Source organism: Babylonia areolata, chromosome 20 (genome assembly GCF_041734735.1).
Source record: "Babylonia areolata isolate BAREFJ2019XMU chromosome 20, ASM4173473v1, whole genome shotgun sequence".
Classification (NCBI taxonomy): domain Eukaryota; kingdom Metazoa; phylum Mollusca; class Gastropoda; order Neogastropoda; family Buccinidae; genus Babylonia; species Babylonia areolata.
Genome location: NC_134895.1, coordinates 47,138,313 through 47,159,604, shown reverse-complemented (window position 1 = coordinate 47,159,604; position 21,292 = coordinate 47,138,313). Strand labels below are relative to the sequence as shown.

The window sequence follows — 21,292 nt, the reverse complement described above, 5'->3', positions numbered from 1 at the left end:
GTACACGGTACACTAGGTACGCCGCACACCACAGTGACTGAGTTCCATGGATGAGAGGTTTGCATATTTCTGTCTGAAAACAGGATATTATCATGTGCTTCTCCAGCACCCCTCCCCGCCCCATAAAAAGGATAAAGGGGGGCTTGGGGGGGGGGGGGGGGAGAACCCTAGCACTTTGAATACAATGAAAATGTTGGAAAAGCAAACACAGAATATCATGTCATCTGACACTAGTGTCCGAGTATGCCGGATCTGACGATAATCAGCAGGAACATTCACATTTCGGACAGAATGAAAAGTAAGCGTTTCTGTTTCAAGGAGAAGGTGTCAAACTTCGTCGACTGATTCACATTCGCTACACCTCATCTGCTCGGCAAAAAATAAAATAAAAGAAGAAGAAAAAAAAAAGCAATTCTAATGACATAACCTTCGAGAGAATTACGCTTGTGTGTCCTCTGACACAGCTTCCGGGGGCAAAGAAGCTGTGGTTGTGCATCCGGTTTGGGCCTCACGATTTTAGGAGACGGCTGGTGCGGTTGCCTAATAGTTTTATTTTTGTTGAGACTTTCTAAGTAACTTGACATGGCTTTGAGACAAGACAAAGATCGAGCTAAGGCTCAACAAGAGAAGTTTCAGGCCATTTTGTCTGCTATGCTAAAAGACGAGGACAACAAGTATTGCGAAGATTGTGATGCCAAAGGTTTGTGATTGTTTGTTGTCTTTGTTGGCATGACCTGATATTTTATATTAGAACGACTTTGTGGAGTTGATATTTCCAGCGCCGTTTCCACAGTTATGACACAAGTGACATTAACAGTCACACGTATTGGCAATACTGTTACAGGAGCAGAATGAGTCACCACGATGTTCTTCGCGTGTCTACAGGGACTGCCGGCTTTTACTGTGAACCTTGATCAACCTGATCAATGGGGTCATTTTTCACTCATGCTGTGACTCACACTAGTCAGAGATTATGTTTTTACATTATTTTCCACAAATGTCTGGCAGTATCTTCCATTGATTTGTAAAGTCCGGGTCTTTGGTTGAACAGTTTTAAATTGAATTTGTCATAACTGTAGATATTATATGTGATCAAACAAGATCTGTCAAAAAAGGCAGGCCACACAGACATGAAAACTTATGGCCAAACCTCCTTAGTTTATATATATCCTAAAGTTAATAGATAAATGAAACATTTGTGTAAACTAGAAGATTAGAACATTGAATAATATTTTATGTTATCAGTGTTTCATTTCAATACACTGAAAAAGAAATTATGCTGCTAACAACAGCTGGGTGACTCACTGATGAAATACTTTCATTTTCCTCTTTGCTTCTCAGTGTGCATTTCTGTGATAGCCTGGAGCATTTGATAATAGTTTTACTTTTAGTCTCAACATTTAGCCTGGAGCATTTGATAATAGTTTTACTTTTAGTCTCAACATTTTTTTTCACAGTGATGAATAAATCATATTATTTTCCATATTATTTGCCTTTCTCACTCTCATTTCCTCTTCTAATTTAGTAATGATAGGTTATTGCTTAACTTAGTTACTATAATTGAGGGGCATAAGTGTATGTTAGACTTGAACTGTCAAAATGAAACTGATTTTTAATTTGTTAATAGAAATATTCTCGATCATTTAGGTGAAAACTTCTAAGAATAAGACTGGTACCAATACACCTCTAGTTCTACAGTGAGGCTGTTCTTTTGGACCACAAATTGTTCATCAAGTCATGATTTGGTGCCAGATAAAGAGCTGTTAGTGTTAAGAATTGGGTACAGATGTTACAGTGTGTGTGTGTGTTGTGGGTGTGGGTCTGTGTGTGTAGGTCTGTATTGTATTGTATTACTCTTTTTTTGTCACAACAGATTTCTGTGTGTGAAATTCTGGCTGCTCTCCCCAAGGAGAACGCATCACAACATGAGAGTGCGACCCATTAAAAAAAAAAAAAATTTCCTGCCAGCAGTTGTTTTTTTTTCCTATCCAGTTGGATTTTTCTGCGGAATTATGACAGGGACAACCCTTTCATTGCCATGGGTTATTTTATGCGTACTAAGTGTGCATGCTGCAAATGGGACCTCAGTTTATCATCTCATCCAAATGACAAGCATCCAGAGTACCACTCAAGGTCTAGTGGGATGGGGGAGGGGGAGAGGAATACTGGTGACTGTGCCATGATTTGAACCAGTGTGCTAAGATTCTTTTGCTTCCTAGGCGGACACGTTACCTCAAGGCCATCACTCCACTGTGGGTGTGGATCTATTTTTCTTTGTCAGTTTGTGTATGTACATGTATACACTCTTGTCTTTTGTTAGGGGAAGTGGGTTTTGAAGGTGGATGTACTTTTTTTACTTTTAAAGACAAGAGACATTGCCTTTATACCAGTATTGAGTAATCACTAGACCAGCATGTCATTTATTTGCCTGCCTTGTCTGTTTACTTGTTTTTCTGTCAGTGTCAGTCTCTCTGACTATCTGTTGATATGATCTGTCTTGTCTGTTTTAAAATATTTGTATCCAATAAAATGTCTGCCGAGACCTCTTTTTTTTCTTCTTTTTTTTCTTCATGTTTATTTAGAATACATTTCTCAAGTGCTCAAGTTGCTGTGTTGTGTATGTATATGCCTGAATGCCTGTCAGTGTATTTATTTATTCATTAGATTTATTTATGAGTATATTACACATGTATAATTTGAATTCTATTCCATTTGTACTAGGTCCGAGATGGGCGTCATGGAATCTTGGTATCTTTCTGTGCATTCGCTGTGCTGGCATCCACCGTAATCTGGGGGTGCACATTTCCAAAGTCAAGTCTGTCAACTTGGACACATGGACAGCTGAACAAGTTGCTGTACGTCTCTCTCTGTAACTTTCTCTGTGAATGCATAATGTACTTAAGCGCTATAGACTTCAATTTTAAAGGTTTTATATACAAAGTTTTTCATCTGAAATGTTTCCTTTACACCAGTTTAGAAAATGAAAAAGTCTTTTACATTTTTGGGGGTACCTTTTATTGATGGAAAATCTTAATATTTGGTGCATTTTTTTTCTTTTTCTTTTTTTTCTGGTAAAATCCCTCTGCTGAAATTGTAATAAGAACAAAAAGTGTGCACTGACTGGCAGACAATAAATAATACACAGACGCTCATTCACCAGGAGGTGTAACCGGCTCACACTTCCAACTTCCCCATCACCTCTATCACAGTTTTTGTCCCCCTCTTCATCCTGTGGGTAATTCTGTTAATGATATCCATGGCTTTTTTTTTTCTCTCTCTCTGTGTTTTGGCAACTTTTAAGTGTTAAGCTCCCCCTCCTCTTTTGCAATGTCCACCAGCATTCCATCTTTCCCTGGAAGAGATCTGTAATCACAAAAGAGAAACTGTAATACACTTTTATTTAGAAAAATTAGATTAACCTCTTTGGTATTTACGTCAGTGAATTTATTGATTCATCTGTTTCTGTGTTCTCCAGATGATGCAGGAAATGGGAAACAGCAGAGCTCGTGCTGTGTATGAAGCCAATGTGCCTGACGATTTCCGACGACCTCAGACAAATTCGTATCCTTCATTCATCCAGTATTGCTCAGATTCATTGGGTTTGTGGAGGCTGTTGTGTTTTGTTTTGTTTTGTTTTCCTCGCGTGTGTTTGCAAGCTGTTCTCTCAGTTCCATCAGTGAGCTTTTACAGTTGACTTTTTTTTTTTATGCTGTACCATTTACTGGTGATATAGGCAGCTATGCTTGCTTTTTACGTTTAGGTGTGCATGTGTGTGTGCGTGCGTGCGTGCGTGCGTGTGTGTGTGTGTGTGTTCACATTTCCATTAACTGCCTGAAACTGGCATTGTTAACACTAATAACAGAAATTTTTTTCATGTGCTTTTGATCTTCAACATGTGAAGGCACACAAAGGGAATGGAGGCCACAGCTGGTCTGCACATATGTTGCCCTGGGGGAACTGGAGGGTGGAGGGGAGGGAACCCATCAGAATCAAATGACCTGGATCAGGATTTAAAACACAGATCTCACAGATGTAAGAGTTATGAGACCTTTGGACAGATAGACAGACAGACTGACTGATGTACAGACTGGCTGACTGACTGGCTAATTGTCTGGTTGACTGACTGACCAACAGATAGATACTAAGATAGATAGATCAGATCATGTAAGATGAAACAGAAGTTCGATGCTGTAACCATTTAGTTGTTGCTCCTTGAACATGTTTGCTTCAGTATTATTACTAAACACGCAGTTCTAATACAGTAATGGACTGCACATAAAAATGCTGTTGATAGTATTAGACTGCAAGTAATATGAATCTGTAATGTCATTTTGGTGGGCACATTATGTTTATTTTTATTATTTATTTTTTCAGTTGCAAACTGGTTGACTGACATGAATCAGAAAACGAATAATCAAAAACACTTTAAACAAGCAGTATTATTTACTGCTGTATAAGCACAAACTTGTTTTGCTACTTGCTTATATCTGTCTTGAACAGAAAAATCCTGTATTGAAAATCATGTTTGGCTACACAAAAAGAGAGTTGATGTGACTGAGAAATCATTGTATAAGTAGTTGGGTTTGTGAGTCTTCATTTCTTCATTTAGGTTCCTTAAGCTGCATTTCAGAGCAGTTGAAGCCTTCATCCGATCTAAATATGAAAACAAAAAATACATCGCCAGGGAATGGGTGCCCCCCAAACCAGTTGTTCCTAAAGAGGTCAGTATTGCTTACTTTTGAAATGATTGCTGGGCTTCTCTTTTCATTCATTTTGATAAACATGTTTCTATTTTTGTTTCCCATACTTATGTGCAAACTGAGAGAGAAAGAGAGAAAAGAATTGGGATGTTAAATGAATTAGACTAGTTTATCTAATCTATCTATTGCTAGCATTATATACATCTAATGATCCATACATATGTGCATATCATCCATAAAAAGACACAGACATAATACATACGTATATACATACATACATTCAAATGTTAACTTTTCACATTATATTGTATCCCATTGCTTTAAAGTACTTGCACATTTGCACCTGTGCATATGACATTACAAGTACATCTTGTCTTGCTAGAACACTGTGTACTCGACTCAACTGGATGAAATGAAATATATCACAATTAGAGTTTGGATAATATTGTTGTGGTGGCTAAAGAAACAGCAGCAAATGACCTTTTCCAATGATTTTTATGCTTCTGCTTCTTTAGTGGTTTGAGGATGACAAAGTGGAGAAGAAAAAGCCTCGGAGTAAACCCACTCCCAGTGCATCGGCAAACAGTGTAAGTGTGTTAGTTCTATGTGCAGATATTCTGCGTATTGTCCGTGTTTGTTTTTGCATGCTTGTATGTGTATGTGTGCTCAGGCACTTGTGCTTGTTCATGCGAGAGCAGTTATTTTGTGCATGTACTTCATACACATTATCAAGACTTTTGCTATTATTCAGATGTTAGGGAAGCCCCCTGTAAAGATACCAAGGGTTCTTTCAATACAAATTGTATCCACACCAGGAAATTATGTGCTTGAAATTTCCTCATTTCTTTGGTACCTTTTCTTTTTGACATCTCTTCTTGATCCTTTCATGGTTTTTTGTTTGTTTGTTTGTTTGGTTTTTTTTAAATATTTTTTTCTGGACTTGATAATTGGGTATTCTTACATTCTTACCCTGTTGTATTCTTTTAGCCCCTGGGACATATATGGGGCCATTTGTTGATGTTTGGTTCTGTATGCTTGTTTATATGATTTTGTTCTCAGCCCTGACATCATTTGGCTGTGTAGTTGTCAGGGCTGTAAGCATCAACAACAACGAAAAAAGATTATCTCAACCTGTGCATGCACTTCATACACAAATGAAGACTTTAGCTTTTTTGAAGAAATATGCCTGAGAAGGGAAGAGTCACACAGGCTGTGCTGTAAAATGCCAGGCAGTATTTTCCTGGTGCGCAGCCATGTCTCAGCAACATTGTGTGTGTTCACTAACTGAATGTCTCTGAAAGACGAGTCGAACCATCCAGGGTTGGGTTGCTTGGGTGATCTTAGCAACACTTGAGTTAGCTTAGTGTTAGGAGTTTTCCTAAGTATGTATGCTCACTGCATAGACTTTTTAACTATAAGCAAAGTTAGTTTGACTTTGATCACTCATGCAGCTGAGACCAAGAGAGATTACATTGCAAGGAGCAGCTTTGGTGTTGTTTACACAAATAAGTCATCTTGTTAGTTTGTGATGCTGATTATACCTTCAGTCTTGAAAGTAGTTGAGGTATTTGGATTCTTTGGGATTCTCAGATTGTTTTGTTTGTTGTTGTTTTAGATTTTTGTTTTAGTTTTATTCAGTATCTCAAGGAGGTGTCAGTGCATTTGGACGAATCCATCCACACTACACCACATCTGCCAAGCAGATGCCTGACCAGCAGTGTAAGCCAATGCACTTAGTTTTGTGTTCTGTTTTGGAATCGTTGTAATACTTTTCTGGAAAATTGTGTTTTGTGTTCTGTTTTGGAATCATTGTAATACTTTTCTGGAAAATTGTGCTGATAAAAATGCTTCTGAAAGGAATATTCTGTGTTTGTCACAGTCTGTTTTGCTTTTATTTATCTTTTGGCACGCATACTTCTCCCAGCTACTGTCTCCTTTTCCTTATTTTTCCACCTCAGTTGGATCTCATCTTTTTTAATACTTTGACAGGAAATGTTTTTTTTCTTTCAGTCTGCGGTAAGCAGCACAGTGTCAGTGGAGAGAAGGGGCAGTAACGCCAAGCCAGCACCCCCCAGAGCGCCTGAACCCAAACCTGCACCAGCCCCCCAGCCAGCCAAAGTCAGCTCTGGCAGTGCTGACCTGTTGGGCCTTGGTAAGTGATTAGGCCTCATAACTGTTTTTTTTGGGTTGACATATGAGACATTTACATATTTAATTAACTCTTTTGCCACAATAGGTGAGTTCATTCCACCAGACAGTTCACTGCCATAGGCGACTTCATACCACCAGACAGTTCACTGCCATAGGCGACTTCATACCACCAGACAGTTCACTGCCATAGGCGACTGTAGTCAACCAGACAGTTCACTGCCATAGTTCACTGCCATAGGTGAGTTCATTCCACCAGACAGTTCACTGCCATAGTTCACTGCCATAGGCGACTTCATACCACCAGACAGCTCACTGCCATAGGCGACTTCATACCACCAGACAGTTCACTGCCATAGGCGACTGTAGTCAACCAGACAGTTCACTGCCATAGTTCACTGCCATAGGTGAGTTCATACCACCAGACAGTTCACTGCCATAGGCGACTGTAGTCAACCAGACAGTTCACTGCCATAGTTCACTGCCATAGGTGAGTTCATTCCACCAGACAGTTCACTGCCATAGACAACTTTATTCCGCCAGACAGTTCACTGCCATAGACGACTTGATTCCACCAGACAGTTCACTGCCATAGACAACTTAATTCCACCAGACAGTTCACTGCCATAGATGACTTTATTCCACCAGACAGTTCACTGCCATAGACAGCTTTATTCCACCAGACAGTTCACTGCCATAGACGACTTGATTCCACCAGACAGTTCAGTGCCATAGGTGAGTTCATTCCACCAGACAGTTCACTGCCATAGGTGAGTTCATTCCACCAGACAGTTCACTGCCATAGGCGACTTCATACCACCAGACAGTTCACTGCCATAGACGACTTTATTCTACCAGACAGTTCAGTGCCATAGGTGAGTTCATTCCACCAGACAGTTCAGTGCCATAGACAACTTTATTCCACCAGACAGTTCACTGCCATAGGCAACTTTAGTCAACCAGACAGTTCACTGCCATAGTTCACTGCCATAGGTGAGTTCATTCCACCAGACAGTTCACTGCCATAGGCAACTTTAGTCAACCAGACAGTTCACTGCCATAGGCAACTTTAGTCAACCAGACAGTTCACTGCCATAGTTCACTGCCATAGGTGAGTTCATTCCACCAGACAGTTCACTGCCATAGGTGAGTTCATTCCACCAGACAGTTCACTGCCATAGACAATTTTATTCCACCTGACAGCTCACTGCCATAGTTGAGTTCATTCCACCAGACAATTCACTGCCATAGACGACTTTATTTCACCAGACAGTTCACTGCCATAGACGACTTTATTCTACCAGACAGTTCACTGCCATAGGTGACTTTATTTCACCAGACAGTTCACTGCCATAGACAACTTAATTCCACCAGACAGTTCACTGCCATAGACAACTTAATTCCACCAGACAGTTCACTGCCATAGACAACTTAATTCCACCAGACAGTTCACTGCCATAGACAACTTAATTCCACCAGACAGTTCACTGCCATAGACAACTTAATTCCACCAGACAGTTCACTGCCATAGTTGAGTTCATTCCACCAGACAATTCACTGCCATAGACGACTTAATTCCACCAGACAGTTCACTGCCATAGACGACTTTATTCCACCAGACAGTTCACTGCCATAGACGACTTTATTCCACCAGACAGTTCACTGCCATAGACGACTTTATTCCACCAGACAGTTCACTGCCATAGACGACTTTATTCCACCAGACAGTTCACTGCCACAGGCGACTTTATTCCACCAGACAGGTCACTGCCACAGGCGACTTTGTTCACAAGACAGCTCACTGCCATAGGCGACTTCAGTTGACCTGACAGTTCATCACCATAGGCAACTCCAGTTGACATCAAGGGGTCATGTTAAAAGGACCTTTAATTACATATACTTAACTGTGACCCACCAGTGCAGACTCCGGCAGGGGTCTGATTCCTGTCCTGTGCAAACTACTACCCGCCTATGCGGAGAAAACGATAAAAAGGACCATTTTTCACATTGTAACAAAGCTCAACAACTGCAGCTACTTTCCTGTGCAATAGAATAATGACTAACCTTTGCTCCCTGACCAAGGTTGACGAGAACAAGCGCATTGTTTCTTTGGACATGAACCTGATTGTGTGACTGAATGTTGAGTCTGAAATATTTGGTTCTGGGGAGTGTTTTTCACACACAAACATGGCAGTGAAAGAGTTGAGATAAAAGGCAAGAACACACTCATACACTTTTTTTTTTTTTTTTTTTTTTTTTTTTAACACATACTGTGACCAACTGGTGCAGACTGGGCATAAGTCTGATTTCCTGTCCTGTGCAAAGTACTTCTCCACCCAAAGCAGAGAAATTGAAGTCAGCTGCAACCCTGAAAACAGAGTGTAGCTGCCTGCATGTTGGGTAAAAAAAAAATGGTCTGGTCAAATATGTAAAAGGCCACTTGCACATATGAGTGAGCATGGGAGATACAGTACTGATAGCATAAATCATAAATACTGTCCACACTGACTTTGTTCAAATTTGGTGAAAATCTGTGTGTACAAAACGTTCCACCACCACCCTCCTCATCCCTCCCCCTCAGATTTCAGCCAAAATCATTGAATGAAATTCACGTGAGAGATGAGTGAACATGGCTGAAGCCAATCAACTTTTTTTTTAAAGACTAGTATGGAATGAGAAAACAAGGATTTGATGCTGCAGATCTTGGGCAAGCATCGTTGATGGCACTGTTCAAGTTGTTAGATGTGTCAGTGGCACGTGGTCCAAGTCTTACAACAGTAGAGGAGAGCACTCAGTGCCTATTGGAAAAGAAGTTGTTTTTGAACAGCTATAGTTGTATGATTTTTAATTGTACTATGGATGTTTTCCTTTATTTTATTTATTTTTGTTATCATTTAAATCATCTTTGCACCTTTCTCTTTTCCTGTCTTATAGTATTCATTTCCATGTCTTCTGTGTTATGTTTGCATGTAGTTACGGTATGTGACTAGAATTTGAAGTAGTTGGAAAACATTAACTATTTTTTCTTAAAGCCTGAAGGGCAGGAGACAGTTTTGTTGTTGTTTTTTTAAATAGATATTTTACTGGTTGATGAATCATTAATGTTAATTTGAACATGGTATAATGTGAGTGTGAAAATCTGAATCGGTCTTCTCTTTGCCTCCAGAGTTGTCTGTCGGTCAGACATCCAGTGAGTAATCACTTGCTTGTTGGCCTGGGAGCGGTGGTGCTTTCACAGTTTGTTTTTCTCTGACTCGAAGTGTGGCATTGGTGGTCTTACACTTTACAGTGTCTTACAGTGTCTTCAGTAATTATCTTTGTCACCCCCAGTTCTCATCTGTCTTGTCATTTCACTGTCCTTCAGTTTGCCTGTCTCTTGTTTTTTACAGCCCATCTCCCACACATCCCTTCATCCCTCCAGTATTTACCCTCCCACCCCATCTATGGTTTTTTTGTTTTGTTTTTTCAATGTAAGATAAAGCCAACCTTATGAATTTTTCAACTATTGCAAATGGGTTAAAACATGTGTGTAAAAGTCTATTCTAAACGACCACATGACACACAATTTCTGTGTAATATCTGTATCTGCACATTCAGTCTACAATTAACAGTATATGTAACAGGACATTAAGCAAAATTTCTGTTCAGTGGACATATGTACATAATTTATATCCTACAAGTCACGTCATGAGAAGATCCAGTCAGCCATACATGCCATCTCAAGGCTTGTCCCACAGTGATACTTGGCAATGGTTTAACAATGTATGATGTACTTTCCTGTACCTTTTCTTGTCAGTTCAGTTCCCTGTTCAGTTCCCTGTTCAGTTCCCTGTGTCTGAACGGCAGTGTAAGGAACAGGTAGGTGAGATGTTTTGACTGCAGACTTGGGAGACGGACGAAACTTCATCTCGGATAGTGTGTTGCTGTAGCTGCACATGGATGGCAGCATCATCTTGAAGCTGTCTGTTAAGAACAGAATAGAGTAGAATGTCTTTATTACCAAGTTTACCTTGATCACAAGAAATATCTTTATGAACCTGTCATTTCCAAATAGAGCATACTGGGTTCCAAGGACATACAGCATACAGAATATTACATTATGTCCAATAAGAGAAATGAATTGTATAATTATAATTGAACTGTTGTCAAATATCACATATGTACAAAAACATCAAATGAAAGTACCACTGCTTTTACATATGAATCTCTCTCTTCTCTCTGCAACTAAAGAAATCTAGAGCTGGCCTCTAATGCAGTAGATTAAAGGGGAGTCCGTGGCAAGACCCCATCACCTGACAGGACTCCTTAATGGCTGTGATGTGTCATAGAATATAATTTATAACATCCACAGAACTGGGGGAAGAGCAACACCAGACTGGGCACTTGAATATGATAATAGTATATTTGCGTAGCACTTTCAAACCTCTCTAAAGCGCCTGAGAGCAAAATTACTCTGTGAAGTCAAACTTGAAGCATAGACAAGGAGTGGAATTTGAAGTTGGATGACATGGATGCTGCCAGTTGAGTTCCAGTATGTTTTACATCTACAGGTCTTTCAGCATTTAGGTTCAATCAATCTCTCTCAGCAATAATCTGAAATCTGAACCCCCAAGACCCAAGCCCAGAATATCTTTACCTTTAGGGCAGCAGGCAACAGGTCTTTGAAACCAAATTCTACTGCAGCATTGAAACTCCCTGCCCCCACCTCCTATTGTCCTAACCCTTTCACTGGCAATACTGATGGGCTTGTTTCCTGACACCTTACAGTTTCATCAACACTAACTGTTTCTGTTCTGCATTGCTGACAAGATGGCATGTCTGACTCCAGAAGGACAGATACTTTTCTGGCCATGTTCTGCATGTCTGCTTTTCATCTGTGGTGAAGGGGTTGAATATTTCTTTCTTTATATTTCCATGCACTCACTTTTATAAACTTTCTTTGGTGCAGTGTCTGAAAAATGGTTATTGTTTTGATGACTCCTTATTATATTAGGTGGTGGGTCTTTTGTGTCTCTCACTGTGTGTGTAATTTTTTGCCATCATCTTCCCATCTTTTTCTGCCAGTTGTGGTTTTGTTTGTAGCAACACTGGGTACCGGGTACTTGTATTTGATATTTTATGTCATATTTCATTTTATTGTAATTATTGCTATTATTTATTTTGCTCTGAGAAAAAGAAACTGAAAATCAAAAATGGTTACATGGTTTGACACAGAGACATACTCACAAACATGTGTGTAGGCATACACAACACACACGCGCACACACACACACTCGCTCTCTCTCTCGCTTGCTCACTCAGCGAGAGTCATTTAACATGCACTCAGGCAGGCTCATTTGCATGACAGTGTTGCCTTTTTGTAAGTTTTAATTTAAGATTTTATGAACTGGAAAAACAAAATGTCTTTTGTTCCTCATGTTTGAATGCTACAGGGCAGTATGAAGCACATGAAAAATCCATATCTGGATTTGACATGTCCAGATATAATATATATTTGCGTAGAAGAGACATGAAAATACCATTGAACTAAACTTTACAATTAATTTTATGTTAAAGAAAACTTTGAAATAGTTATTTGTGACAACAAATACATATTATGGTGGTGGTGTGTGTGAGTGCTTTTTTATTTGTTTACAGCTGTGTGATTTTAGAGTTGATTTTTATTGTTTTTGTTTTACAAAGCTGTTTGACTTGTTCATTGCTAAAGAGAACAATGAAAAAAGACCTTACTGGCATTCAGCAGAGAGCAAGGTCATGATTATTTTTCAAGAAAAATATTTTAAGAGTGGATCTCACTGGTGCTGGTCATATTTACAGTTCACTGGTTCAGCATTTATTTTACAACATACTTCATCTCACTGTAGAACACAGGTTGATGTATGTGATGATGTGGGTAATGTGATAACATTATTACAATTACCATTTATCAATCTCACAGTAGATTTATTTCTTTCACAATAGATCTTGGAACAGAAACAAATCAAAGCATTTTCACACCCAACTTCCAACATACATGCATAACTCTAAAAGAAATGATTGAAAGGCAAAACTTATGAAAAAACACAGATGCATAGCAATTGGTGTGTTGGTCTAGTGGTAACATGTCCACCTAGGAAGCGAGAGAATGTGAGCGCACTGGTTTGAATCGCACACTCACTAATTTTTTCTCCCCCTCACTTGACTTTAAATGGTAGTCTGGACACTAGTCATTTGAATGAGATGAGGTCCTGTGTGCAGCAATGCACTTAGCACACAGTAAAGAACCCACAGCAACAAAAGGGTTGGTTGGCCCTGGCAAAGTTCTGTAGAAAAACTCTCATTTTGATTTGAAAGTAAACACATTTGCAGGCAGGAAAAAAAAATTGGTGAAGCTGTCACTGCAGTGACACGCTCTCCTTGGAGAGTGGAGCCCGAACTTATACTCAGATATCTGTCACGACAAAAGAGTAATACAATACAATACAATACAATACAACCCAAAACAATACACTACAAGTGTGGGTGTTTGGTTAGACTGTTACACACATGGTGTGTGTGTGGGTGCACAGATATGGAAATAGCCCTTAATTCGGGTGTGTGTGTGTGTGTGTGTGTGTGTGTGCAGATACAGAAATAGCACAGCCAGCAGGCACTGGTGTTCAGGGAGGGGACCTGCTGTCGGATCTGTTTGGTGCCACACCATCAGTGTCTGCAGGTCAGACACCTCAGCCCAACACTGCTCCACCCCAACAGGTGAGTTGAATTGTTGGTCCTTCTCTCCCCTCCCTCCCAGCAGGTGACTTGAATGACTGGATCCCCCCCCCCCCACCCCCCACCCCACTGAACTGGTGAGTTGAATGATTGGTTCCCCCAGCAGGTAATTTGAACGGTTGGTGCCCAGTCCCCCTCCAGCAGGTGAGTTGAATGGTTGGTCCCCCCCACCAGGTGAGTTTAATGGTTGGTCCCCCCCACCTCCACCCCCCAACAGGTGAGTTGAATGGTTGGTCCCCCCCACCTCCACCCCCAACATGTGAGTTGAATGGTTGGTCCCCCCCCACCTCCACCCCTAACATGTGAGTTTAATGGTTGGTCCCCCCCACCTCCACCCCCAAGATGTGAGTTTAATGGTTGGTCCCCCCAACAGGTGAGTTGAATGGTTGGTTCCCTTGAACCCCACCCCACCCCCAGCCTCCCCGCACCACCCCCAACAGGTGACTTGAATGGTTGATTCCCCTCTCCCTCCCAACTGGTGAGATGAATGATTGGTCCCCCACAACACCCCCAACAGGTGAGTTGAATGATTGGTCCCCCCCAACAGGTGAGTTGAATGATTGGTCCCCCCCCACCCCCAACAGGTGAGTTGAATGATTGGTCCCCCCCCCCACCCCCAACAGGTGAGTTGAATGATTGGTCCCCCCCCCACCCCCAACAGGTGAGTTGAATGATTGGTCCCCCCCCACCCCCAACAGGTGAGTTGAATGATTGGTCCCCCCCCCACCCCCAACAGGTGAGTTGAATGATTGGTCCCCCCCCACCCCCAACAGGTGAGTTGAATGATTGGTCCCCCCCCCCACCCCCAACAGGTGAGTTGAATGATTGGTCCCCCCCCACCCCCAACAGGTGAGTTGAATGATTGGTCCCCCCAACAGGTGAGTTGAATGGCTGGTCCCCTTCAACAGGTGAGTTGAATGGCTGGTCCCCCTCAACAGGTGAGTTGAATGGCTGGTCCCCTTCAACAGGTGAGTTGAATGGCTGGTCCCCCTCAACAGGTGAGTTGAATGGCTGGTCCCCCTCAACAGGTGAGTTGAATGATTGGTCCCCCTCAGGTGAGTTGAATGATAGGTCTCCCTCCCCCCAACAGGTGAGTTGAATGATTGGTCCACCCCAACAGGTGAGTTGAATGGCTGGTCCCCCTCAACAGGTGAGTTGAATGATTGGTCTCCCTCAACAGGTGAGTTGAATGATTGGTCTCCCTCAACAGGTGAGTTGAATGATTGGTCCACCCCAACAGGTGAGTTGAATGGCTGGTCCCCCTCAACAGGTGAGTTGAATGATTGGTCTCCCTCAACAGGTGAGTTGAATGATTGGTCTCCCTCAACAGGTGAGTTGAATGGCTGGTCCCCCCCAACCTCCACACCCCAACAGGTGAGTAGAATGGTTTGTCACCTTCTGTTGCTTCAGAAGGATCTGTGTCAGTCAGATTACCTTTTTAAAATTAAGAAAAAAAAAGTTAAAGTAAGTAAATGAACAACAACACCAAAGAGGAAGAGAATGGGTGTGGGGTTGAACTTAAGTTTTCTAGCATAATCATTTTAATGTTGTTGTGGTTTTTTTCCCTAATGTTTAGGGCTGTAGAGATAGGGGAAAGCAGTATTCAGTGTTTTACACAAACTTTTACTTAATCAGGTACATTATTCTATCAGGAAAATCTCGACAAACATGTAAAACTCAACCATAGGAAAATGTTCGCTAAATAAAAACCATTTTGAGCTCAATCCCGTATTCTCAGTCTGAAAAGGTAGTAAGAAGAAAAAAAACAATAGATAATGGCCAAGGTGATCAATCTGTTCACAAGGAAAATAAGATGTTTGATTGAACGTGTATACAAATGAAAGCATCACTGGAAGTGATGTTGCGTGTGAAGTGCCCTGCTGAGCATACTCGAAACAGAAATACTTTGTTGTGTCTGTATGGAACACCAGCTAAAGATCTTCTCTGAGTCCATGTTACAGGTATACAGTTATACAATCTACTGAAAGGCTGCTAAAAGGCTGTTGTGAATTTTTTGTGAGTATAGCTGCCTACATGGGGGGGTAAAAACGGTCATATATGTAAAGGCCCTCTCATGTACATATGAGTGAATGTTGGAGTTGCAGCCCATGAACGAAGAAGAAAAAGAAGATTCTCAGTCTTTAATTCCCAGTCAACGTTTGTGGGTTTCAGAATGGTTTCGCCGAACCCAACTTGTTTGAGAAGGGAAATGACAGCAGCAGCAGTGGTGGTGGAGAGCAGGGAGACAAGAAGTCGACGAAGGATTCCATCATGGCGCTGTACGGAAGTGGCGGAGCCCAGCCGCAGATGTTTGGTGTTCCAGGTAAGGCACACCTTTTTTTCTCATGTTCCAGGTAAGGCACATCTTTTTGTCTCATGTTCCAGGTAAGGCACGCCTTTTTGCCTCATGTTCCAGGTAAGGCACGCCTTTTTGTCTCATGTTCCAGGTAAGGCACATCTTTTTGTCTCATGGTTCAGGTAAGGCACACCTTTTTGTCTCATGTTCCAGGTAAGGCACACCCTTTTGTCTCATGTTCCAGGTAAGGCACATCTTTTTGTCTCATGTTCCAGGTAAGGCACACCTTTTTGTCTCATGTTCCAGGTAAGGCACACCTTTTTGTCTCATGTTCCAGGTAAGGCACATCTTTTTGTCTCATGTTCCAGGTAAGGCACATCTTTTTGTCTCATGTTCCAGGTAAGGCACACCCTTTTGTCTCATGTTCTAGGTAAGGCACACCTTTTTGTCTTGTGTTCCAGGTAATGCGTATTTTCCTCCTCTCATCTCTGATCTGTTCCTGACAGGTATCTTCTCTAATTATCAGTTCTCAGGGCTAGAAATTCCCTTTTAACATTTAATTTTCCAGAGGACTAGTTATTTAAAAACAAAAACAAAAAAACAGCAACAACAATAAATTTTAAAAAAAGCTATTTGTTCCCCCAAATTTCTACTTGCCCTACCTTATTAAAGGGACAGTTAATGAAAGCAACTTTTACTGGTAGAATTGTGGCAAGTAGGCAGACTTTATTGAGTTCTTAAAGTTGTATATTGTACAGGAAAAGACAATGCACTTATCTCGTCAGTAACAGTAATAACCAAATGAACAGCTCCGCAGAGAATTTCAAGTCTGATGCATTGTTTCCGCATCAACACATTTTATTCACAAGACACGCCATGTCGCAGTAAAAAGGGGAGGAGGGACCTGTGACCTGTAAGCACTGAAGCTGACTGCTCATTCGTCGTGTTACAAATCAGTTGCCTAACGGAGGAGTGGAAAGAGCATTTCCACTTGTCTACCGGAAGGTTTAATTGTTCCGGACAATTGGAGGGGTGGATATTTCAAGCCCTGACTCTCTTACCACCTATTTCTGCCTGTGATTTATTTCACACAAGGGCTCATATGTTTGTCCCATTTCATTGATTTATATGACACATGGGCTCATACATGTCCCCTTTCATTGATTTATATGACACATGGGCTCATACATATGTCCCCTTTCATTGATTTATATGACACATGGGCTCATACATGTCCCCTTTCATTGATTTATATGACACATGGGCTCATACGTTTGTACCCTTTCATTTGTTACTGTTGTTCTTTTTGTTGTTGTTGTTGTTGTTGCAAGTTCCACTATTACTGTCTTCTCCATCCTTCAGATTGCTGTGTTTTCAGTCAGTGTTGGCATGTGTCTGACCCACTCGCTAATCACCCGTCACTGATGTGCAGCCGGGTGTGATTTGTTTGAGTGTCATTGGTTTGTCACTTTGTTACTTCACTGTGGATTCATCTTGCTGTGTGATTTGTGTTGCCCCTTCTTCTTCTTCTTCTGTGTTCGTGGGCTGCAACTCCCACGTTCACTCGTATATGCGCGAGTGGGCTTTTACATGTATGACCGTTTTTAACCCGCCATGTAGGCAGCCGTACTCTGCTTTTGGGGATGTGCATGCTGGGTATGTTCTTGTTTCCATAACCCACCGAACGCTGACACGGATTACAGGATCTTTAACGTGCGTATTTGATCTTCTGCTTGCGTGTACACATGAAGGGGGTTCAGGCACTAGCAGGTCTGCACATATGTTGACCTGGGAGATCGGAAAAATCTCCACCCTTTACCTACCAGGCGCCGTCACCGTGATTCGAACCCAGGACCCTCAGATTGAAAGTCCAACGCTTTAACCACTCGGCTATTGCGCCCGTCAGTTGCCCCTTCCAAATGATGCTCTTCCATTGTGCTCCTGAACTGTACCGCATCAGTGAACAGACACAGGGTTCATGCAGAGTCATGGAAATCTGCTGGAAAAAGTCTTGGGGGGGTGGGGAAATGAGATAAGCCATTTCCATGGCTGGAAAGTCTTCAAAAGATATGTTTAATTACACATACTTTACCGTGACCCACTGGTGCACAGTATGTATGTATGTGAAACATAATTTTTGGAAAAAAAATTCCGTTCTGCCCTTATGGATCAGGTAATGTCTTGAATACGATAAAACTATGACTGTAACTATTGGAACAAAGAATTTGATACATAAAAAAGAAAAAAAATTTAATGTAAAAAATGAGCATCGGCGCCAGGTTTATCACCAATTCCATTCTTCACCAGTGCACAATTGTTTGATTAGTTTGGTTTAGTGTTTGGTATTGAAAAAGTTCAATCTCGTCTGGAAAGGGTCAGGAAAAAGTATGTGGTTTGGTTTTGGTGACTGACTGTGGGAAACCTGGCCCAGACATGCAGAGATGCCAAGTGGTTTTGGTGACTGACTGTGGGAAACCTGGCCCAGACATGCAGAGATGCCAAGTGGTACAATTTCACTGTATTTTGTTATCGATCGCAGTTTGTTCCGATGTTATGCCAAAGTCAGAATTGTTCCGATGAGTTCATTTTCGACTACATAGCATGGTCCATGCTTTTCTGTCATAACATTATCCAGACGCTCTAGATCTATCGATCACTAGGCCAAGGCAGTCTCTACTAACCTTGGTCTCACGTGGTGATGCTCAGCTAATCATGTGTGTGTTTACATTGAAACAGCATTGAGCGGACCAATCAGCTTAATCATAGCTGTTACACAGTGTTGCAGGTAGGACCAAGTATTTGTATGCCTTGTAGATAAAATGTATGTTTGCTGATGTGGCTCAGAGTCCTAGTGTTCCTACCAAATTAAAAATGTTACAAACAAATTTCCTAATTGTTCCTACACACACTTGACAAGGATTGACATCTGTGGACATGGTTTATGAGAGTGTGAAGCATGTTGAGGCCGGGGGTTGGGCATGAGTCACTGGCAGGTACCGATGATGGCGGCATGGGGCTTGGAGCTTGTGGTTGTGGTGGAGTGACATCATGATTTTGTATCCATTGCATTGCATTCCATTGCATTTCATGACAGTAGTGTGTACTGCTAATGAATGAATGAAGCATGAACAGGACAATGGGGCGAAATAACCGGATGTTTGACCAGGGCAGGATAGGGATAATGGGGGCGGGGCTTGACAATCGGTATTCAAGTTGGACAATGAGGTAATCAACCTTTGAGCACAGCAAGTTGAGAAAGTCATTTTTTTTATGGTTGTAGTGCCTAAGTGGCAGTGAATATGTTTTCTCTGTGTCCAGGGCTCAGCTTAGAAAGGCAGAGTTCAATCCTTCCCTTCTGCTACTTTTACTCACTCAGGGTGGCAAGTTTTCTCCCTAGCTTTCCCCACAGATGGCCCATTTGTAAGGGTTTGGAAAAAAAATTTTTACAAAAAATACAAAATACAGAGTAAGAAAATGAAACTTTCAGAACTGGTTTATTACATGTTAAACAATTACATAAACAAAAATAAAATAAAATAAAAATTCTCATCTTATTTTTACAGTTTTGCCATTATGTAAAAAAAAATGTCAATTTTTCACCCCGAATGACCATACCCATGCTCACTTTCTGCGCTTAATTCACTTTCTTCTTCATCATCGTCCACCTCTTCAGTGTCCAGCCCTTCAGGTTGGAGCATTTCAAGTACTACGGCAACACTAAAACGTTGCCATGATTGCCTTGTTCGCTCCGCAACATTGTTCAGACGACACTTTGTCAACAGGCTGGCACGCAAGCAGGCAACCAGTCAGTGACTTTGTCGGCATGTGTGTGAGACAGGCCACACATTACAAGCTGGCCAGTCATACCATTCAGTTGTGGAGTGACCCAGAATAGCGCACTCTGCTTGGCTAATCACAAAATCACGTGTACAGCACGTGATGGATTTTTATTTTTGAAAAATGCTATTCCATTCCGTCATCCGAATCCGATTACATTTTATGTAGGAATGCTCATGCATTCCATCGTCCGGGGAGAGTTAACCTACCCCAACCAAAGTCAGGTACCCATTCACACCTAGGTGGAGTGAGGACAATCAGTAAAGTGTCTTTCCCCAAGGACACACCACCATGCCAAAATGGGGCCTTGAACTCTGATCACTGCTGAACACTGGATCAGAAGTCCAATACCAAACTTATTGGGCCATGGCACCCTCCATATACACATGCATTACTTGAAATACACTTGTTTATGATCCTCACTGTGTAATCAGTATTCATTGAGCTATGGAAAATGCACAGCACACAGCATTTCCTCAAAATGAAGCTTGGATATAAGAACATGAAACTAAGCAGAACTGTCCAAAATTTGTTTAAAGCCATTCACATAACAGTGCACTTGGTCAAGATATCATCCTTGAAATTCTAGTACATGAACACAAGACAGAAAAAAACAAAAAAACAGTGAAAATCAGACTGCAAGTTAAGTGCATGGCCATGAGCTTGCATCCTGCTTATGGAACATGGTCAATTTAAATAAGCGTATGTATTTTTTTGGGGGGAAGGGGGGAAAAAGGAGTTAGGTCCCCCACCTGAGACTAAATATGTTCATTCAAACATGACCACCGTATCGATTGTCTTCCTAATGTAGGTGTAGTGCCTATAAGCAGACCCCAAGATGGAGACAGCAGATCGCCCAGTGCATGGACGAACAATCCCTTTCTGGTACCCGAAGCCAGTATCTACGGGACGTGCTATACAGCACCTGGCCCTTATTGTTATTCCACTGCAGGTAACTGGGACACTTGGCTTCTGCCGTCAGGTGTTTGGGTTGGTGGTTGCCTGCTGGCATGCAGAACAGCTCTTGTGGAAACCCCTTTTTTAAATTTTTTTATCGTATACGCTTCCTGTATTTTTTTTTTTTTTTTTTTTTTTTTTGGAAGAAGTACTTGCATGAACTTCTTTCGGAATCTTGACTGTTTTTTTTTTTATAATTCTGTTATGGTTGTGTTCATTGATATGATTATTTTTTAACACTTTTTCTACTCTCAGCATCATCATTTTTTGGTGTCAATATACTGTTGGATGTTTTGGTTTGTTTTCGGTTTTTCATTCTTTTTTTATTTTTACAGAGAGCCCAGCGGTGTAAGGGACTTTGTGTTTGTACATAAAGATTCATGTGTGGGAGTATTTCTTTATTGTACAGATTTCCATGTTAGCATTTTGTCTTTGTGTGTGTGTGTGTTTCCCTTTTTTTCCTTTACTTTTGTGTATAAAGACCTGCACTAGCTGGCCCTGGACCCCACCTGCAATACGTTTTAGTATTAATGATACAAAAATCAGTCACTCCCACCCGTGAAATATGTTTTAATTACACATACTTAACCGTGACCCAACTACT

At 41.3% G+C, this 21,292-nt stretch overlaps 1 protein-coding gene across 4 annotated transcripts in view; it reads left to right on the top strand.

Annotated features, from left to right (window-relative positions):
* Window positions 1-470: 470 nt before the first annotated feature.
* Window positions 471-21,292, top strand: part of LOC143294661 (stromal membrane-associated protein 1-like) — a 36,133-nt gene continuing 15,311 nt past the window's right edge. The window contains exons 1-10 of one of the 4 annotated variants that reach the window (XM_076606041.1): window positions 471-700; window positions 2,722-2,855; window positions 3,476-3,561; window positions 4,631-4,721; window positions 5,216-5,287; window positions 6,711-6,852; window positions 10,015-10,038; window positions 13,453-13,580; window positions 15,771-15,921; window positions 20,543-20,683. In XM_076606041.1, the coding sequence (XP_076462156.1) occupies window positions 583-700; window positions 2,722-2,855; window positions 3,476-3,561; window positions 4,631-4,721; window positions 5,216-5,287; window positions 6,711-6,852; window positions 10,015-10,038; window positions 13,453-13,580; window positions 15,771-15,921; window positions 20,543-20,683 (1,087 nt within the window). In that variant the 5' untranslated portion in view covers window positions 471-582. The remainder of the gene's footprint in view (window positions 701-2,721; window positions 2,856-3,475; window positions 3,562-4,630; window positions 4,722-5,215; window positions 5,288-6,710; window positions 6,853-10,014; window positions 10,039-13,452; window positions 13,581-15,770; window positions 15,922-20,542; window positions 20,684-21,292) is intronic. The other 3 variants (XM_076606043.1, XM_076606042.1, XM_076606044.1) reach the window with 3 other exon arrangements.